Below are 22,772 nucleotides of genomic sequence, written 5' to 3'. Positions count from 1 at the left end.
GTAGTACTAGTAACAGTAACTACCAGTCACTAGTACTAGTAGTAATACTAGTACTCATAGTACTAGTAGTAATACTAGCAGCTTCACGTAACACATTTTGTGCATCAAAAAGAAAAAGAACTGACTTCACTTTGTTCAGCATCTCTGGGTCTGTCTGTCTGTCTGTGTGTGAGTGTGTGAGTGTGTGTGTGTGTGTGTGTGTGTGTGTGTGTGTGTGTGTGTGTGTGTGTGTGTGTGTGTGTGTGTGTGTATTTTCTAAAATGGCTTAATGCGTAAAACCTTCAGATGGAAGTCTCTAGCAGGTGAAGTCAGTTTCATATTGAAGTTTTGCAACGTCTCCACACTCTGCATCGGTGCTGATGTTGATTAGAGCGATCGGCGCTCTTCCTGTCTCCTCAACAGGCTCAACGTAGATGCTGTTAGACCATGCACACTCCTCGTGCACCTCCTCAGGGTTCTCCTTGGCGCTGTGAAGCAGAAGAGAACCGGTCTCCAGGTCTGACTGCAGCTTCTGTTCAGCTCGGTGCACCGCCACAGGGAGGGCCCCGAGGGACTTCCAACTGGATGAACCAGAGAAGCAGTGGTTCTACTCCAAGGCTCCTCCCCTATTGCTAAGGTCCCTCACCTATTTCCTAGCCCCCTCCCCCATTTCTGAGGCTCCTCCCCTATCTCTCAGGCTAATGATGATCAGTTTCTCTCTCCAGCGACGGTGTTGGCCCCTGGATACAACGCCTCTCAGAGGGTCATTCCTATTTCCCCCAGTAGTTGATGGTGTAAAACATTAGCAAATGTCAAGTCTGCTTTTCTTTGTCACGGTTCAAATTCAAACATTTGCAGGATGCACATTATGATTAAAACAGAAAGCATATTGTTCAAATAGTTCAACTAAAAAAATCAAAAGTCTCATGCTGTCCTAGAGGTCAAAGGTCAGTCTGGCTTGACATTCTGTCGGAGTAAATGCATCTTTGAGAAGTTGGATTCAGTGGATTTACCTGGAGATACAGCCGTTGCTTTCAGGGGCCCCTGTCTCAGACAAAGTGCTCTCCTCCTGTCTTGGGGACCCACCGATGTCCAAGCTCCTCCTTGCCATCACCAGGGGCCCCGCTGAGCCTCGTCTCTCAGGGCTGACCCCAGTACCGGCAGGGTCGCTGGGGATCCTCAGACCCTCTGGCCTGTCTGGCCCCTCTGGCTCCTTGCCAGTGTCTGAGCTGGTTCTCCTGCCGTTCAGACTCTCTGAGGAGGATACGTGGATCATCTGAGGCTCGTCTGGAAAAGAAGGTTTGATTCTGCATTTAAACTGTGGGAGGAACAGGCAGTGCTGGCTACAGAGCCACTAAGATCCTCCTTCTCAGAGGGATCCTACCCCTGGTGGTAGAAGGAAGAGATTTCTTCTGATTTCCACATCCTTAAAAAGGTGCAGCGCATATAATTTAGGGATGAGGTTGCAGATCGCAACCAACTGAATACCCCTCCACATGGCAGTGCAACATGGCGGCCTCCAGAAAAGACAGTGGCCGCGAAACCCGCGACAGGCCCTCACTAGAGCCAGTGCTTGGTCTGTTCTGGGCTACTGTAGAAACATGGCGATGCAACATGGCGGACTCAGTGGAAGGGGACCCGCTCCCTATGTAGATATAAATGGCTCATTTTAAGGTAACAAAAACACAGCGATTCTTATTTTCATGGGATTATATACAAATTAAAACTTAGATATGAATATTATATTCCATTTCTGCCAAGTCCGTTCAGTTAATTATACACACTGCACCTTTAAAAACCCTTTACAGTAAAACAGCAGCTTCCTTCTGGAGCCAGGAAGGTACCTGGCAGTACCGCTTCCTACCACTAGGGCGCTGCTGCTTGCTGTGTGGTGACGTAGCAGCCACTGTGGACTCACACAATCTCTGACCACTGGGGAGTGTGACTGTGAAGACTCCTCCCCCTCCAGGGTTGAATAAAGGACTAAAGTAATGAAGTAATAAAGTAATTAAGTTCTAAAGTAATAAAATAATAAAGTAATGAATAATAAAGTAACAAAGTAATAAAGTAGTAAAGTAAGAAAGTAGTAAAGTGCGGTACCTTCCGGTTCTCCCGCTCGATTGCGGCGCCGGCGCAGGATCAGCTCCAGCTCGGAGTCCTTCTTCCCTGGTGGAGAGTCCTGGGAACTGCGACTAGGGCTGCGCTTTACTGTCTCCTGCTGGACAGAACAGGAACTGCACTCAGGGTTTACATTTAAACCCCAGACCGACAGAGAGACAGACAGACAGACAGACAGACAGACAGACAGACAGACAGACAGACAGACAGATACCAGGATGCCTTTCAGTTCCTCCATTGCGCTCTCCTGGAGTTTCTCCTCAGACACCAGAGGCTGTTCGGGCAAAAACACACAGATTTACATGGTGACCTGCCCTGTGATTTGGAGGTTGAGAAAACTTCCAAATAAGAAAACAGAAAATTGGAACAGCAATTGGAGGTGCTGATGATGTGTGTGTGTGTGTGTGTGTGTGTGTGTGTGTGTGTGTGTGAGTGTGTGTGTTTGCGTGTGTGTACTGACCTTCACAGCAACCCTCTGCAGCAGCGTGGAGGGACACAACAGAGGAAGAGGAAGGTTATACACTACACCGAAGAAGACAGGCGAAGCAAAGGGAAACACTTCCTTTACAAGAATGAATACCAGCTATAAAACTAGTCATACTAATTATAAAACTAGTCACACTCATTATAAAACTAAACATGCTAGTTATAAAACTAGTTGCACTAGTTCTAAAACTAAACATACTAGTTATAAAACTAGTCACAGAAGTGAAAAAACAAAACATACTAGTGATAAAACTAGTCATACTTGTTCTAAAACTAGTCACACTAGCTATAAAACTAGTCATACTAGTGATAAAACTAGTCACACTAGCTATATTAGAGCAAAGTATTAGCTATACTAACTAGTTATAAAACAAGACATACTCATTATATAACAAAACATACTAGTTATACAACTAAACATACTAGTTAAAAAAACTAGTCACACTAGTTATAAAACAAGACATATTAGTTATAAAGCTAAACATACTAGTTATACAACTAAACATTCTAGTTACAAAACTATTCACACAAGTTATAAAACAAGACATACTAGTTATAAAACTACCCATACTAGTTATACAATTTAACATATTAGTTATAAAACTAGACATGCTAGTTATAAAACTAGTCACACTAGTTATAAAACAAGACATACTAGTTCTAAAACTAAACATACTAGTTATACAACTAAACATTCTAGTTATAAAACAAGTCCCACTAGTTATAAAACTACTCATACTAGTTATAAAACTAGACATACTAGTTATAAAACTAGTCACGCTAGTTATAAAACAAGACATACTAGTTATAAAACTAGTCACACTAGTTATAAAACAAGATATACTAGTTATAAAACTACTCGTACTAGTTAAAAAATATATATACTAGTTATAAAACTACTCGTACTAGTTATAAAACTAGACATACTAGTTATAAAACTAGTCACACTAGTTATACAACGAAACATACTAGTTATAAAGCATGACGTACTAGTTATGGTCACAAACTAAGCCAGAAATCTTGGTGTAGTCATGGGCTCTGACCTAAATCTCAACAGCCACATTAAAACCATTACAATTACTTTCATCTTAAGAGCATATCAAGAATTACAGGACTTATGTCTCAGCAGAATTAGTAAAACCTTTACATCACTCCAGTGCTCACCCAGACCAACAATGTGGATCACATCATTCTAGTCCTCACTAAGACCAACAACGTGGATCATATCAGTCCAGTTCTCACATCTTTACACTGGCTTCCTGTCGTCAAAGAACTGGTTTCAAAATACTACTGATGTTTTGTAAAGCACGGAATGCTTTAACGACAAAATACATTTGTGATCTTCTGCGACGTATGAAGCATGCAGAGCTGTCAGGCTGCTGGGACAGGTCTGCTTTCTGTCCCCAGAGTCAAAACTAAACATGGAGAAGCAGCGTTGGGTTTTTATGTTCCACATATCTGGAACAAAGTCCCAGAAAACTGCAGCTCTGCCTCAAGGCTGAAGACTTTTCTGTTTGCAGCCTTTTACTAAACATAATATTCATTTCTTCACTGCCCTGTCACTTTTAAAACCTGATTTTATGCATTCAATGTATTCAATTTCTTACTTTATGCATTCTATGTATTTCTTAATTTTCTAATGTGTTTCTTTTGCACTTTGACTCTGATGCTTCTGATGTTTTACATTACATTACATTACATTTCATTTAGCAGACGCTTTTATCCAAAGCGACTTACAATTGTTCAAAGACCGACGGACGCAGCCATCAGGAGCAATTAGGGGTTAAGTGTCTTGCTCAAGGACACTACAGCATGCTAGCAGGAGGAGCCTGGGATCCAACCAGCAACCTTTAGATTACTAGACCACCAGCTCTACCTCCTGAGCTACCGTCCCGCTAGACATACTAGCTAAAACACTATTCATTCTAGTTATACTACTAGACATACTAGCTAAAACACTATTCATTCTAGTTATACTACTAGACATACTAGCTATAACACTATTCATTCTAGTTATACTACTAGACATACTTGCTAAAACACTATTCATTCTAGTTATACTACTAGACATACTTGCTATAACACTATTAATTCTAGTTATACAACTAGACATACTTGCTAAAACACTATTCATTCTAGTTATACTACTAGACATACTTGCTAAAACACTATTCATTCTAGTTATACTACTAGACATACTTGCTAAAACACTATTCATTCTAGTTATACTACTAGACATACTAGCTATAACACTTCATTCTAGTTATACTACTAGACATACTTGCTAAAACACTATTCATTCTAGTTATACTACTAGACATACTTGCTATAACACTATTCATTCTAGTTATACAACTAGACATACTTGCTATAACACTATTCATTCTAGTTATACTACTAGACATACTTGCTAAAACACTATTCATTCTAGTTATACTACTAGACATACTTGCTATAACACTATTCATTCTAGTTATACAACTAGACATACTTGCTAAAACACTATTTATTCTAGTTATACTACTAGACATACTTGCTAAAACACTATTCATTCTAGTTATACTACTAGACATACTAGCTATAACACTATTCATTCTAGTTATACTACTAGACATACTTGCTAAAACACTATTCATTCTAGTTATACTACTAGACATACTAGCTATAACACTATTCATTCTAGTTATACAACTAGACATACTTGCTAAAACACTATTCATTATAGTTGTACTACTAGACAAACTCTTCTCTTCCTCTCCTTCTTATCTTCCCCCTTCTCTTCTCTCCTCCTCTCTCCTCACCTTGTATTCCTGAGCCTTTACAGGGCGGAGAACGACTCCATGTTTGATTCTCTCCATCATTTCATTCACAGCTTTCACCTTCACGTCCTCCTCCGCTCCCCCAACTGCACCACCAGGGGACAGAAAGAACACCATCCTCATGATGATAAGGATAATAATTGTAGTTATATGATTAGATGGTGATAATCTTCTGATAAGAAGTGGAATTTATTGTTAAACTTGTATTTCATTTAGTGTTAGGGTTCGGGTCAGGGAGGGCCGGTTGTCATGGTTAACACACTGCAGAACCACTGTCATGGTTAACACACTACATATATATATACATATATATACACACAGTATACTGTATATACTGTAAAATATAATACTGCCACTCACCAGGCTGCTGTTCCATCTTCACAACCTTGGATCCTTTGGACGACTTTCTCATAATGGCAATGAGAGAACTAGATAGATGGATGGACAGATAGATAGATTAGATAGATTAGATAGATAGATAGATAGATAGATAGATAGATAGATAGACAGACAGACAGACAGACAGACAGACAGACAGACAGACAGACAGACAGACAGACAGACAGACAGACAGATAGATAGATAGATAGATAGATAGATAGATAGATAGATAGATAGATAGATAGATAGATAGATAGATAGATAGATAGATAGATAGATAGATAGACAGACAGACAGACAGACAGACAGACAGATAGATAGATAGATAGATAGATAAATACATCTTTTGTCCTTCAAACAAGTAGAAATAGTCAAATAACCTTTATTTGAACCATCTATACGAAGAGCGGGGCAGGGCAGGGTACTAACCTGAGGGGGTTGCAGCGTGATGGGGGAGGAGGAGGAGGAGGGGGGGGAGGGGGTGGGGGAGGGGGGGGTTGGGGAAGAGGGACAGGGGGAGGCGCGGCAGTCCCTGGGGGCGGGGACCGGGCTCCAGCACTGGTTGCCACGACAACAGGGGACACGCTCCTCTGGGCTTCCTGGAGCTCTCGTACTGGGAATAGAACCAACAACCTTGTTAATGCCTTGCTCTAGGGAATAGAGCCAACAACCTTGTTAATGCCTTGCTCGAGGGAATAGAACAAACAACCTTGTCAATGCCGTAATCATTCCGTGACAGAGCTCGTAATTCAATCTGCTCGTATAGCAAATACATTTTTCCCATTGAAATTAATTGAAATGCCATTAATCCGTTCCGGCCCCCAAAAAACCACCCCAATTTTTTTCTGTTGCGTGTTTTTAAATAAGAAAAATGTATTTATAAATAACAAATATTGTATAAAAACATAATAGAACACAATAAAAGAGAATGTGTAGATCAATTTTGCCTTCTTGCAGATGATACCATCCATCATGCTATCTCCGTCAACCGCACCAACAGTAGATTCTCCATCTTTTCATGGACAGCGGTCCGCAGTTTAGACATTATTTTAACGCCCTTGGCTGGCGTAATACCCTTTATTGTCTCCTTCTGTATGGTACATATCGTAGAAGTACTACGCTCGTACTGCCTCGCCAATTCCATCACACGCACACCTCGCTCATGTTTTTCTATTATTTTGCGCTTCAAGTCAATGGATATCATCCGCTTCTTCTTCTCAGCACTTACTTTTTTCGGACCCATGGTTCGAAAAATAAAATTGGCAAAATAACTGCACAAATAGCACAAAACGCAAGCACAAAACACAATAGTGATGCTTCCACACTCAGGTAACCACGTGAAGTGAAGGAGTGAGACGCAGGACTGATAATTAGTTAAGTGAACAGGAAGTGACCTTGTCCCTCCAGCTCCTGGTTCTTCTCCTCTGCCTGCAGCAGTCTTCCCTCCATCTCCTTCCTCTCCTCCTCCATCAGGATGAGCTGACGCTGCAGTGCCTGCTCGTCTTGCAGCTGGGCCACCTGCACACAGGCACGCACGCACACAGGCATGCACACACACACACACACACACACAGTGACCCAGTTTGTCCCAGTATTAAGCGCATTCCAGTGAAAACGGGCTCCAGGTCAAATGGACAGAATGTTGAACGGTGAGCAGCTAATGAAAGGTGTGATGGATGCTGTCATGGCCAAATCTGTAATAAAGGATCGTGAACAAATTTGTTGTTGTGTGTATATTTATTTTAGAGAAACAGAGTTTAGTCTTTGCAAAGAGAGGAGAGGGAGAATGGCAGGACGCAGCCTGTGGTCGAGCTCACCCTGACAAGCTGGATGTAGGAAGAGCAGGCGTATATATGTGGTGTGATGTGTGGCACTTAGAACTGAGGTATATGAGGTATCTGAGGTATTCTGGAAATAACCTGATGTCATTACATTATATTGCATTGCATTGCATTTAGCAGACGCTTTTATCCAAAGCGACTTACAATTATTCAAACACCGACAGACGCAGCCATCAGGAGCAATTAGGGGTTAAGTGTCTTGCTCAAGGACACTACAGCATGCTAGCAGGAGGAGCCTGGGATCAAACCAGCAACCTTTAGATTACTAGATGACCAGCTCTAGCTCCTGAGCTACCATCCCCATTGGGTTAGGGTTAGGGTTAGCGTTAGGGTTAGGGGATACCGAGGGGAGAGACCCAGATCGAACAGAAAAATATATATATTTAAAGGAAGTCGGTGTGACTCAGAACGATGTAATCAGGACGATAGAATCAGAATGATAGAATCAGAACGATAGAATCAGAGAGATAGAATCAGAACGATGTAATCAGGACGATAGAATCAGAACGATAGAATCAGAGAGATAGAATCAGAACGATGTAATCAGAACGATAGAATCAGAGAGATAGAATCAGAACGATGTAATCAGGACGATAGAATCAGAACGATAGAATCAGAACGATAGAATCAGAACGACAGAATCAGTAAGATAAAATCAGAAAGATAGAATCAGAACGATGTAATCAGAACGATGTAATCAGAACGATAGAATCAGAGAGATAGAATCAGAACGATGTAATCAGAACAATGTAATCAGAACGTTAGAATCAGAACTCATTGGACATTGGAAATGTCAGAACCAGATAACCAGACTCATGACACGTGCATCGTGCGGCGCAGTTTCCAAGAAGGGAAACCTACCTGGTGCTAATAATGAGGTTGTCCTACCTGGTGCTGATAATAAGGTTTTCCTACCTGGTAATGATAATGAGGTTATAATACCTGGTGTTGACAATGAGGTTGTCTTACCTGGTGCTGAAAATGACGTTTTCCTACCTTGTGCTGGTGCTGCAACCGCTCCTCCTCCAGGGTCTTGGTGAGGTTGCTCAGATCATCCAGAGCTTTGAGCAGCTGGACGCTTGGCTCAGAACTCTGCATGAGGATAAGACTCTGCCGGTTTGCCTCCTTCTGCTTCACCAGCATCTAGATGGGTTAGCAGTCAAATATAAACTGCAGCCAAATATAAACTGACTGTTGTTTTGTGGCTGCTGCTGCTATCTCTGTTGCTGTTGTTGTTGTTTCTGTAGTGATATTACAGTGAGAGGATCATAAGAAGGGTGTGTTTTTGGAGAGAGATAGTCAAACGGATCTCCCACCCGAAGTCAGAATGAAAAACTTGACCCGTAATTTAGGGACGCTAATTAAAGGGCTGTGACTGGATTAAGATGAGATGGTGCACACAGTTAGAATTTCCATTTCCCGTGAGGGCTGCCACTTCTGTTTCCAGTGACGTCTTTGCTGTGCGTTACTTCGTTGAGATGAGATGGTACACACTGATGACTCAATACAGATGAGGAGATTTCTGGTTCCGGTGAGAGCTACCACTTCCGGTTCCGGTGACGTCTTCGCTTGTGCACTGTTGCTGTTTCTGCTTCTATTGCTGCTGCTGTTTTCTGTTGCTGCTATTGTTTCTGCTGGTATTGTCGCTGCTGGTGTTGTCGTTTCTGTTGCTAACCTTATACCTAAAGTTAACCATCCGCCGTCACTGGATTAAGATGAGATGGTGCACACAGTTGAAATATCAGTGTCTGTTTTTGCTGCTGCTATTGTTACTGCTGGTATAGTAGCCGGTAGTGTTGTTATTGCTGCTGGTGTTGTTGTTGGTGATGCTAACCTTATACCTTTACTGGTGTTGTCGTTGCTGCTGCTAACCTAATACCTAAACTTAACCATCTCTGACCATATTCCATAACCTAATCATCTCGAACATTATACCTAAACATAACAATCGCTAAACTTATACCTAAACTTAACCATCTCTAACCTTATACACTAATTTAAATACTTCTAACTTGGTACCTCAACTCAACATCTCTAACATCTCTAACCTGAGTGACTTTTCCGGTTCCGGTGAGAGCTACCACTTCCAGTTCCGGTGAGGTCTTTACGTGTACATTGCTGTTGTCGCTCCTGCTTTGATTTGCTGTTGTTGCTGCTGGTGTTGATGTTGCTGCTGTTGTTGTTGTTGTTTCTGTGGCTGCTGCTATTTCTGTTGCTGTTGTTGTTTCTGTTGTGATATTACAATAAGAGGATCATAAGAAGGGTGTGTTTTCGGAGAGAGAGAGTCAAAAGGATCTCCCTCCCGAGGTCTGATTGAAAACTTGACCCGTAATTTAGGGACGCTAATTAAAGGACCGTGACTGGATTAAGATGAGATGGTGCACACAGTTAAGGTTTCCGTTTCCGGTGAGGGCTATCACTTAGTGTTCCGGTGACGTCTTTGCTCTGCGTTACTTCGTTGAAGTACTCACTGTTGACTCAATACAAATGAGGAGATTTCTGGTTCCGGTGAGAGCTACCACTTCCGGTCCCGGTGACGTCTTCGCTTGTGCGCTGTTGCTGCTACTGTTACTGCTGCTGGTGCTGTTGTTGGTGCCGCTAACCTTATACCTTAACTGGTGTTGTCGTTGCTGCTGCTGACCTTATACCTAAACTTAACCCTTGCTTACCCTATATCTCAACTTAATATAACCTTATACCTCGACTTAACCATCTCCAACCTGAGTGACCTTTCCGGTTCCAGTGAGAGCTACCACATCCGGTTCTGGTGAACTGTCTTTGCGTGTGCGTTGCTGCTGTTGTTTTTAATGTTGTTTTGCTGTTGTTGCTGCTGGTGTCGATGTTGCTGCTGTCGTTGTTGTTGTTTCTGTGGCTGTTGTTGCTGCTGTTGTTGTTTTCTGTTGCTGTTGTTGCCACTGTGGTTGGAGTCCCTTTTATTGTTGTTTTTGTTGTCATTGTTGTTGCTTTTGATGTTGCTGTTGTTTCAGGGGCATTCTTTAGTAATGACCGGCTGACAACTACGTTCTCTCTTTCTTTTTTGTATTTCTTTGTAAAGCGCATTGTGTTGCCCTGGTATGAAATGCGCTCTATAAATAAAGTGTGACTTGACTTGACTTGATATAATATAAACCCTGTCTGTATACTGGATAGTACACTGGCAGGAGGTAATGCTGCTGAACGGGAATTGAAGTGGTTTAGAAGGAGGAGTAACTACGTTGCTTCTGCAAATATGAGGAGTTATTAGACACCAGGATCTGCTGAGGTTTCCTGCTCATACATCCGTATAATAAATGTATTTTTAAGACTTTTAAAAATAAAGATTGAGATACATCATGTACTGAAACAGGGTAACAATTTCAGGATGTGTCTCGTTCCTTAACAACCCGCAGATCTTCAGCTTTTCATTTCATAACTTTTTCATAACATTTATTAATTGATCTATTTGAACTGTGATTATCTCTTCTCACCTCGTGTGCAAAGCTTTCTGCCTTCACCCGGAGACTCTGCTCCAGGTCCAGCTGCTCCTTCATCCCATCGTACTCCTGGGTGGCCATCATGGAGACTGCATTGATGGATAGATAGATAGATAGATAGATGGATAGATAGATAGATGGATAGATAGATAGATAGATAGATAGATAGATAGATAGATAGATAGATAGATAGATAGATAGATAGATAGATAGATAGATAGATAGATAGATAGATAGATAGATAGATAGAACAGCATCAGAGTCGCTCAGAGATCAACATGTGATCAACAGGGGCCCAGGACCAGCGTTTGAGCACCTCCTGATCAGTGTGACTCACCTCTGTTGAATCTCTTGATGGTTTTGTTTTGCTGGTCAACAATTTCACGGAGCTCCTGCATCTCCAGATGCTCTCTCTCTGCCTGGAGACGGAGAGCAAGATCAGTAAGATCAGTGAGATCAATAAGATCAATAATATCAGGCAGATCAACCAGTGCCCTTGGGGAGTTCCTTACAGCTGGAGTTTGTGTGTTGGTTTGAGGTGTGGCTGCGGGTTTAGGGCTTGGGTCAGGAGCAGGGGTTGCGGATTGCGGGGTCGGGTCTTGGCCCCCTGGCCTGCACGCCGCTGGAGTCTCCTGCCCTGTGAGGGGGGGGTGGGCTTGCGTGTCCTTGTGTGTCCCATGGGGGTGGGGTGTCCCATCGTGCCGGGGCTTGTTAGACGTTCCGTCTGATCCTGTCAACCGGGGGGGGACCTGAGCCTGGTGCGGCTCCCTATGTGGTCTCCCTCGGTGGACCTGGCTGTCCGAGTACCTGTTCTCTGGCACTCTTGGTGGGTGCGGCACTTGTCGCCAGGGGGCTGGGCTGTGGGTGGGGGGGCCATCTACCGCCCTCCGTTCAGTAGTCCGCATGTGCGGCGGCCAGGGGCTAGCTATGGGCCTGATGGGGTGCGGAGCTGCCCGGCATGGTGAGCCGGCCTTTGCCCGTGGCTGGTCGCTGTGAGTTTGGGGCCTCCAGATACTGCAGGTGGGATGGGCCCGCTGGGGCAGGGTCGGGTCTGGGGCGTGGTCCACGTAGGCGCGACCCAGCCTACTGGACCCTGCATTGATCTTGATGTGCTTCGTCTATCTCTCCCAGTGCTAGAACTCAAACTCAGTACATACACCACACAATAGGCCGAGGGTTTACAGGACAGGTGGGGTGCGAGCTATGTGGATAGGGATGCGGAGGGTGGCTGCCATCTTGACCGTCACACTCCTGCCCCGACACTCCTCGTCCGTCCTGCAATTTTAATACCACTCATATTAGCTTAGAACACATACACTCCCACATAAATATTAGTCTGAACAACACTCTACCAGACCAGGGTCTGCGGGGCAGGAGGGGTGCGAGTGATTTGGGTTTGCTTGGAGGACTTGGACCCTTGGACACACCCCGCAATTATAACTGCAAATGCCAACAGCACACATTGAACACTGGGGTTTTCCTGGGTGGCAGGGCACTGGTGGGTTGGTGTGGGGGAGTGGTTGGCCGGGGGGGTTCAAGTCCTGGCGGCTTGCGCCTGGTGCCGGGTGGTTTCTGGCGTTCTGCGACCCAGCCGGGCTGAGGAGAGCGCTGCCAGGTGCCTACTGGGGCCCCATGGAGGCTGCTTGCCGTTGTGGGTGTGAGTTGGGGTGACTGTTGGCCTTTGTTCCCACTGCGTGGCTTCAGGGAGGACGGTTCGAGCGGGGTGTTGGTCTGTCAGTGTGGGACCTGGCCCCGGGCCTGTGGTCCGTGCCTGGTGTCCACGGCCTGGATTCAGCGCCTGCATCTTGTGCCTGCACGCGGGGGTGGGTTGTATGTGTGCACCTCAGGGGTGCAGGTACTCCTCGCGCTCTCTGGGACTAGTTTATGCACATCGGTGCCGGGCGTGGCTGTTGCGCCGCAGGCTCCCGGCTTCTCTGGGAGCTGGGCGGTCTTCTGTGGCTGCAGGGCAGGGTGCTTGGGGCATTCCTGCGGTCATGGAGTGTCTATACGACTGCAGGACTCAGAGGTGGATTTGGGGCCTTTTCTGCTGCTTGGAGGCTACGATGTGATATTGACCTTATACACCAGAAGCAATTGGGACAAGTCCTGTACACACACACACACACACACACACACACACACACACACACACGCATCATCAGCACCTCCAATTGCTGTTCCAGTTTTTCTTTCTTAATTTACTGTTTTGTCGATACTTATCGATGTTGTCATCTGATGTTTCTATATATATGTTTTTCCATGTACATGTTGTTGTTTGTCTATGTTGATGTTTTCCATGTACATATTGTTGTTTGTTTCTATATTTATGTTTTTCAATGTACATGTTGTTTGTTTCTATGTTTATGTTTTTCCATGTACATCATGTTTGTGTCTATGTTTATGATTTTCCATGTACATTTTGTTGTTTGTTTCTATGTTTATGTTTTTCCATGTACATGTTGTTGTTTGGGTCTATGGTTATTTGTCTCACCCGTGGTGAATCTCCCTCTTTGAGTAGTAATGACGATTAGCTGTTTAAAGACCAAAACATGGTAAGATGGTTCTCCAAAGAGGGGGTTGGTGGTGGTTGCATGTAACAAAAAGTTGTGCTCTGGTCGTCCCACACGTCGTTCACTTGCAGACTAACTCTGTCCTAGATGCAATGGAACAAATACTCTGTGTTGTTTGTTCAGCATGCTCACAACACAGGTTAAAAAAACAAAACAAAAAAAGAGATCAATCAGATCAATCAGATCAGTGATCAGTGATCAGTGTGTACCTGTGCTGTGATCTCCTCGATGTGTTGCTGCTGCTCCTGGATCTGACAGAACAACTCTTTCTTCTCGTCCAACAGAGAGTTCACCTTCTCACGTAGCTCTGTACCATCAAAACATTAGTACTGAGTATTAGTACTAGAATTAGTACTGAGTATTAGTACTCGTGGGCTCGAGTCCTAGTGACTCGTGACCATCCCGTGCCACCCCTTTAGACACGTTCGTAGAACAGTCCTCCATAAAAAGTTCAAATTAAAGAAAAATTAAAATTTGAAAAGTAGTCAAACAAGAAATATTTCTTTGATTGAGAAGAATTAAAGAAACAAATAGTTTTTGTTTGATTACATTTATTTCATTGCATATCAATAATTATAATACAAGTTCAATTAATTGTCAGATTTGCCAATAATATCATTATTAGATAGGTACTAATATCTTGACTTTTCTCTTAATAAAGAGCTGATACTGCAGGTAAGACTGAAGCATCTTGGGAAACAAAGTGAATTGAAGCCTTAAAGCAGAAATATGTAACTTCTTTACCCAAAAATAACAGCTTCAAAATCATTTTGATGCAACACTGACTTGTCATATGGAGAATGGCCCCTTTTTTAACCCCCCACCGCCCCGTGGATGAGACGGCTTAGTGGTGCGTCCAGCACTGGCACCTCAGTTTCTCTCACTTTCATTGCGCCACGGGTTTGTTTTACCCTCTGATTGCACGTGTGGGCCGATCTGTCAGGCTGAGCATATCAGGTACCCATACCGGTAGCAGGGGGCTGATCACCACGCCCTCCCTCCCCACGGGTCCCCAGGAGCTGTGGGGAGGGAGGTTGCGGGGGAGCTGTGGACTGAGTGCTAGCTGAAGTGGCGAGGTCTGTGCAAGGGGCGTTGTAACCGAGGTGTACATTATACCTGCGTTTGTAACATAGACTGAAACGTGACCAATATTCAAATATGTCCGGTAAAATAAATTACAATCAGACGCAGGACCGCATTTTCCAACACTGGTGTAAAAATGCAATGGCACTCAGAAACTGTTGCGGCGCCAAATCACAAATACCAGATGTTACATAGTGCTGCTTTAATTAAGGACTCGACTTGACTTGCCCAAGGAAAAACGACTTGAGACTTAGCTGTGACTTGGATAAGAAGAACTTGGTCACATGTCTGTTAGTACTGAGTATTAGTACTGAGTATTAGTACTGCTAGTACTGTCTACTTGTCTATACTGTACAGTATATATAGAGAGAGCTATTCTCTACCTCTAATGCTGTTGCTTACACTCGAATGTTCAGTGACTGTGACCAGTTGGTCTGTCTCAAAATATACTGAAGACTAAGCACTGTGTATTAGTACAGTGTATTTGTAGTGTGTATTAGCACAGTGAATTTGTAGTGTTAATTAGTACAGTGTAATTGTAGTATGTATAAGTACAGTGTATTTGTAGTATGTACTATACAGTGTATTAGTACTGTGTACTGTATCAGTACTACATGTACCTTTCACCTGCTGCTGGTACTGAGTGAAGCTGTCATGGCTGCTGTCCTGAGGCTCTGCCTCCTCCAGGGAGATGCTTGGGAGGAGCTCGTCCACACCTGACCTGGACAACTTCAACTTCCTGTTCTCACAGTTGAGCTGGAGGTCAGAGTTCAGGGGTCACGGGTCATTCACAATTAGAAAGCTGTCAAACAGATGTTACACACAGTGTATGTTTGTGTGTGTGTGTGTGTGTGTGTGTGTGTGTGTGAGTGCGTGTGTGTCTGTGTGTTTGTGTGTGCATTGTGTGTATAGGGCGTGAATAACGTGTATAGAATGAATATGTAGTGTGTGTGTGTGTGTGTATAGTGTGTATAGTATGCGTACAGTGTGTGTGTATAGTGTGTGTGTATAGTGTGCGGTGTGTATTGTGAGTGTGTACAGTGTGTATAGAATGTGTATAGTGTGTACAGTGCATATATTGTGTGTGTATAATGTGTATAGTGTGTGTATAGTGTGTATACTGTGTGTATAGTGTGTGTAGTGTGTGTAGAGTGTATAGTGTGTATAGTGTGTAGTCTGTATAGTGTGAAGTGTGTATAGAGTGTGTAGTATATATAGAGTGTATAGTGTGTATAGTGTGTGTATAGTGTGTATGTATAATGTTTATAGTATCTGTATAGTGTGTGTTTATAGTGTGGGTACAGTGTGTATAGTGTGCGTAGATTGTATATAGTGTGTATAGATTGTGTAGTGTATATTGTGTGTAGCCTGTATAGTGGGAAGTGTGTACAGAGTGTGTAGCGTGTGTAGTGTGTATAGTATTTTTAGTGTGTAGTGTGTATAGTGTGTGCAATGTGTATATAGAGTGTAGTGAGTACAGAGTGTGTGTTGTGTATAGTGTAAATATAGAGTGTGTAGTGTATAGTTAGAGTGTGTAGTGTGTAGAGTGTAGTGTGTAGTTAGTGTGTAGTGTGTGTGTATAGTGTATGTTGTGTATAGTGTGTATAGAGTGTGTAGTGTGTAGTTAGAGTGTGTAGTTAGTGTGTAGTGTGTAGTTAGACTGTGTATTGTGTAGTGTCTAGTCTGTAGTTAGAGTGTGTAGTGTGTAGATAGTGTGTAGTGTGTAGTTAGTGTGTGTAGTCTGTAGTGTGTAGTTAGTGTGTGTATTGTGTAGTTAGAGTGTGTAGTGTGTAGTCAGTGTATAGTAAGAGTGTGTACCTTTGTTGCTAGGGCCTCAGCGTTCTCTCTGCAGGATTTCTCGATCTCCAGTTGAGTCTGAAGGACGTTCACCTCCTCCAGGACCATCTGAGACACTGGGACAGAGAAATGCCTGCCTGTCAGTCTGTCTGCCTGTCTGTCTGTCTATCTATTTGTCAATTTATCTGTCAGTATGTCTTTCTGTCTGCCTGTCTATTTGTCTGTCTGCCTGTATATCTGTCTGCCTGTCTGTCTGTCTGTCTGCCTGTCTGTCTGTCTGTCCGTCTGCCTGTCTGTCTGTCTGCATGTCTGACTGCCTGTTGGTCTGTCTGTCTCTCCCTCATCCCTCATCCTCCATCTCTTCCTCTATTCATTCTCTCTCCGTCCTCATGTGATTCCAGTAAATGATTCAAATCAGCTTATTAATTATTCAAAGGTGGGGCTTTGTCTGTTTTAAGCTATTATAAGTACCAGAAACACTTTATATACTTTGGATACTATAAATACTATAAGTACTTTGGATACTATAAGTACTTTAGAGACTTTGGATACTATAAGTACAATAAGAAGTTTGGATACTTTGTGTACTATTAGTAGTATAAGTACTTTAGATACTTTGGATACCATTAGTACTATAAGTACTTTAGATACGTTGGATACTATTAGTACTATAAATACTTTTGATAGTTTGGATACTATAAGTACTACAAATACTTTTGATAGTTTGGATACTATAAGTACTATAAGTACTTTAGATACTTTGGATACTATAAGTACTATAATTACTTTAGATACTTTAAGTACTTGAGTTATGCTGCTGTCTGTGTTGTCATCTTGGTCGGGCCATCTTGGTTATATAATAATAATACATGTTGTCAATGTGTTGCAATACAAACAAGTCAGTCAGACAGACAGGCAGACAAGCAGACAGGCAGGCAGGCAGACAGACAGATAGATAGACAGACAGGCCGAAAGACAGACAGACGTACAGGCAGGTAGACAGACAGACAGACGGACAGACAGATGGGCAGGAAGATGGACAGGTGCTGTCTCACCTCTCTTGATGTGCTTCAGCTGTCTTTCTGCTTCATCTCTCTCTTCTGCCAGTCGGTGGCGCTGAAGAGCAGCAGACGGGTGGTTAACTTGCTGCCCTAAACCATATAATACTACTAACACTAGTAGTACTACTTGTACAGTAGCTACTACTAGTAGTACTACCAGTACTAGTACTACTAGTAGTAGCAGTAGTTGCAGTACTAGTAGTAGCAGTACTAGTATTATTACCAGTACTTGTACTACCACTACTAGTATTACTAGAAGTACTAGTAGTAGTAGTGGCAGTACTAGTACTAATACCACATATGTAATCCTGCTTCAATTAAAAAATCAGTTTGGTAAAATATGTTCCCTCTAGACCAAGGCTTCTCAACGTAGGGTCCTTTCAGAGGCAACTGTACTCAGTAATGACTAGAGCATCAAATCAATAAGAATCTGAATCAATCAGAGGTTAAGGAGATGATCTGATTCCATGCAGCTCTGTGTTTACTGATAAGTCATTAAACACAGTGTGACTGCATGAAAGGCTGTTTCCTATTTTTTATTTCCCCCTTCATTGATAGCTGTTTCCTATTTCCATTTTTCTGTTTCCTGTTTCATTGTTTCCTGTTTCTTGTTTCTTTTTTCCTATTTCCCATTTCCTGTTTCATTCTTTCCTGTTTCACTGTTTCCTGCTTCCCATTTCACTGTTTTCTATTTCCTGTTTCCTGTTTCATTGTTTCCTGTTTCCCTGTTTCACTATTAGCTGTTTCACTGTTTCCTGTTTCCCTGTTTCCTAGTTCCATTTTCCTATTTCCTGTTTCCTGTTTCACTGTTTCCCGTTTCTTGTTTTTGTTTCTTGTTTCCTATTTCCTGTTTCATTGTTTCCTGTTTCACTGCTTCCTGTTTCCCATTTCACTGTTTCCTGTTTCCTATTTCCTGTTTCATCGTTTCTTGTTTTCTATTTCCTGTTTCACTGTTTCCTGTTTTCTGTTTCACTGTTAGGGTTATTTCCTGTTTCATTGTTTCCTGTTTTTGTTTCTTGTTTCCTATTTCCAGTTTCCTGTTTCATTGTTTCCTGTTTTTGTTTCTTGTTTCCTATTTCCAGTTTCCTGTTTCATTGTTTCTTGTTTCACTGTTTCCCGTTTCACTGTTTCCTCTTTCCTGTTTCACTGTTTCCTGTTCCCTATTTCCCGTTTCCTGTTTCTTGTTTCCTATTTCCAGTTTCCTGTTTCCCTGTTTCACTATTAGCTGTTTCACTGTTTCCCTTTTCATTGTTTCCGTTTCTTATTTCCTATTTCCTGTTTCCTTTTTCATTGCTTCCTGTTTTCTGTTTCACTGTTAAGGTTATTCCTATTTCCTGTTTCATTTTTCCTGTTTCTTGTTTTTGTTTCTTGTTTCCTATTTCCAGTTTCTTGTTTCACTGTTTCCGTTTCGCTGTTTCCTGTTTCCTGTCTCCCGGTTTCCTGTTTCCCGTTTCAATGTTTCCCTGTTTCCTGTTTCCCGTTTCAGTGTTTCCCTGTTTAACTGTTTCCCTGTTCCCTGTTTTAATGTTTCCTGTTTCTTGTTTCCTATTTCACAGTTTTCTATTTCACTGTATCCTGTTTCACTGTTTTCTGTTTCATTGTTAGGGTTATTTCCTATTCCCTGTTTTATTGTTTCTTGTTTCCTATTTCCAGTTTCCTGTTTCATTGTTTCTTGTATCACTGTTTCACTGTTTCCATCTTTCCCTGTTTCCTGTTTCTTGTTTCCTATTTCCCTGTTTCCTGTTTTCCTGTTTCACTGTTTCCTGTTTCTTGTTTCCTATTTCCAGTTTCATTTTTCCCTGTTTCACTGTTAGCTGTTTCACTGTTAAGGTTTTTTCCTATTTCCTGTTTCATTATTTCCTGTTTTTGTTTCTTGTTTCCTATTTCCAGTTTCTTGTTTAGCCGCTTCACTGTTTCCGTTTCGCTGTTTTGCTGTTTCCCTGTTTCCTGTCTCCCGGTTTCCTGTTTCCCGTTTCAATGTTTCCCTGTTTCCTATATCCCTGTTTCCTGTCTCCCTGTTTCCTGTTTCCCGTTTCAGTGTTTCCCTGTGTTACTGTTTCCCTGTTTCCTGTTTTAATGTTTTCCTGTTTCATTGTTTCCTGTTTCTTGTTTCCTATTTCACTGTTTCCTGTTTCACTGTTTTCTGTTTCATTGTTAGGGTTATTTCCTATTTCCTGTTCCCTCTTTTATTGTTTCTTGTTTCCTATTTCCAGTTTCCTGTTTCATTGTTTCCTGTTTCCCTGTTTTCCGTTTCCTATTTCCTGTTTCCTGTTTCTTATTTCCTATTTCCAGTTTCCCTGTTTCCTGTTTCACTCTTTCCTGTTTCCCTGTTTCACTGTTAGCTGTTTCACTGTTTCCTTTTTCATTGTTTCCTGTTTCATTGCTTCCTGTTTTCTGTTTCACTGTTAAGGTTATTTCCTATTTCCTGTTTCATTATTTCCTATTTCTTGTTTTTGTGTCTTGTTACCTATTTCCCGTTTCCCTGTTTCGCTGTTTCCTGTATCCCTGTTTCCTGTCTCCCTGTTTCCTGTTTCCCATGTCAATGTTTCCCTATTTCCTGTATCCCTGTTTCCTGTCTCCCTGTTTCCAGTTTCAGTATTTCCCTGTTTAACAGTTTCCCTGTTTCCTGTTTTCCTATTTCTTGTTTCCTGTTTCATTGTTTCCTGTTTCCTATTTCACAGTTTTCTATTTCACTGTTTCCTGTTTCACTGTTTTTGTTTCATTGTTAGGGTTATTTCCTATTTCCTGTTCCCTGTTTTATTGTTACTTGTTTCCTATATCCAGTTACCTGTTTCATTGTTTCCTGTATCACTGTTCGTTTCCTATTTCCAATTACCTGTTTCATCGTTTCCTGTATCACTGTTTTCCTGTTTCAGATTTCCTGTTTTCTGTTTCATTTTTTCCTGTTTCACTGTTTCCTGTTTCAACTTTTCCATATTGAACTGTTTCCTGTTTCACCTTTTCCTGTTTCACTGTTTCCTGCTTCACTATTTCCCTTTTCCACTGTTTCCTGTTCCACTGTTTCCTGTTTCATGTGTCACTGTTTCCTGTTTTACTATTTCCTGTTTCACTGTTTAACAGTTTCCCTGTTTCCTGTTTCAATGTTTCCTGTTTTACTGTTTCCTGTTTCACTGTTTCCCTGTTTCCTGTTTTACTGTTTCCTGTTTTACTGTTTCACTGTTTCCTGTCCAGCCGCCCCACACTGACTGTCTGTAGCAGATCAGTTGTTACAACCTCAGGTCCTGACAAGTGACACTTTCTATCTTCCTTTTTCTATTTATTCGTTCTATTCCCTAGAGTAAGGCACTAACACTGCAGGGTTGGGGATTTGATCCCCGAGAGAAAGGCATCATCATGGTTGGGGGTTCTATTCCCGAGATCAAGACACTAACACTGCAGGGTTTGCGGTTCTATTCCCTAGAGCAAGGTACTAGTACTACAGGTTTGGGGGTTCTAGTCCCTATAGCAAGGCGCAAACAGGGTTGGGGGTTCTATTCACGATAGCAAGACACTAGCGCTGCAGGGTTGGGGGGGTTCTATTCCCTAGAGCGAGGCATTAACAGGGCTTCATCCATTCATTTAAGTGAATTTAAGTGAATCATTTTTATTTTGAACATTTGGAAAAGAAGAAGAAGGATGAATCTCAGTGAATTAATTCTATGAACATGCAAAACAGGGAGGGGCTGCCCTGCTCATAGGCACTAAAACACGGAACACAAGCTGGATTATTACATCTTGTTACACCGGATTCATCTCACACTCATTACGACATCGCCATAGTTTCACCGCATTCTACTTAATTAAATATCGATATGGTGTTTATTGTGCTACCTCAGTTTGCGGCTCCTCCATCTGCGCAGCTGCAGCGCAGGACAGCATCGCGGGCGGAGAAGAGGAGAGGAAAGAGGAGAGGAAAGAGGAGAGGAAAGAGGAGAGGAAAGAAGGAGGAAAATACGGAATGGACCGGTGACAGCAGCAGCTTTATCCAAACAGCCTCATCGTTCCGTTTTACTCCATATTCCACACAACGCACCGGGCGCGTGGATGATGGAGGCTCCGGTACTGAGGAGAGACGCGACACACGGGAACGAATCGTTCGTAATGAACGAATCTTTTCAATGAATCGGGAATCTGGAGTCACTCCGGAATAAATACACTGAACTGAGTCCGGAACTGGAGACGATCTTCATTCACAAAAACTCTGTCTTTGAATACATTGAAAAGCGCTTTACAAATAAAATGTATTATGATAAATAACTGATTTACATTTTGCCATCCACCAAAAAAAAAAACAATTGACAGGAGTAAATGATTCCTGGGAGAATTCTATCTACACTCAGCGACCCTCTCTTGTCCTTCCTCCTTCAGGAAGTCCTCCCTCTCTTCTTGTCCTCCATCAAACAAGAAGTCCTCCCTCTCACTGTGGGTTACACCAACGGAACCAAACGGAACAACTCTTTTTACTGAGTGACTCGTCAAGAGCCGACTCTCGTTGAACCGTTCATAGCTACCCGAAAGGATCAACCTCCACTCCTCCATATCATCTTCACCTGGCTCCTCCTCCTCCGGATGCTGGACTCTGACCGCCATGAACCGGTCCTGATGCTGGACTCTCTAACCATTTACAATTAGTCATTTAGCATACACTTTTATCCAAAGCGACATACAAGGGAGAATAACATTCAAGCTACATTGCAACAGAGACATTAGTGTACAATAAATACTGCTAAGTAGTGTAAAGTAATTGTAAGTTAGGAGAGGAGATACTCTCTGAAGAGCTGGGTCTTCAAGTTCTTCTTAAAGACAGAGATGAACCTGTCCTAATGCTGGACTCTCTGACCATCCTGAACTGGACATGATGGATGGTGTTTCTGGGGTGTTTCTCGGACCCGGTGGAGGTCCAGATCAAGGGATGGGAGCGTGGGAGGGTGTTTAGGAACAAACTGGAGCAGATTGTGGGAAAGCAGTGGACTGACCTGCTGCACCACGAGGCTCCAGGCACCTTGCGTGAATATCAGGCATGTCAATCAACTTTTATCACGTTTTAATGTTTTTATGAAGCGAAAGAGCAACCACGCACTTTGGAAATGTAAAACAACCACAAGCGTTTCTGTGAATATCGGCAGTAACACCGTGTTCATTCTTTAGCTTTCAAAAGGTTCTC

General features: G+C 42.6%; 1 protein-coding gene across 1 annotated transcript; it reads right to left on the bottom strand.

Moving 5' to 3' along the window:
• Positions 1–295: 295 nt before the first annotated feature.
• shtn3 (shootin 3) lies at positions 296–17,654 on the bottom strand (the record flags this gene model as incomplete). The annotated part of the gene is made up of 16 exons (XM_080008279.1): positions 17,603–17,654; positions 16,569–16,663; positions 15,371–15,506; positions 13,877–13,974; positions 12,280–12,372; positions 11,435–11,516; positions 11,092–11,186; positions 8,621–8,767; positions 7,178–7,301; positions 6,213–6,396; positions 5,763–5,830; positions 5,385–5,488; positions 2,312–2,371; positions 2,080–2,194; positions 993–1,266; positions 296–560 (listed from the first exon to the last, which is right to left on the bottom strand). Exons 2-16 carry the CDS (start codon positions 16,653–16,655, stop codon positions 296–298), a joined length of 1,932 nt encoding a protein of 643 aa, XP_079864405.1. The 5' UTR covers positions 16,656–16,663; positions 17,603–17,654.
• Positions 17,655–22,772: the final 5,118 nt, after the last annotated feature.

This window comes from Zeus faber (genome assembly GCF_960531495.2).
Source record: "Zeus faber genome assembly, chromosome: 10".
NCBI lineage: Eukaryota > Metazoa > Chordata > Actinopteri > Zeiformes > Zeidae > Zeus > Zeus faber.
Note: the sequence above shows the minus strand (reverse complement) of the source record. Positions and strands in the feature narration are given on the sequence as shown.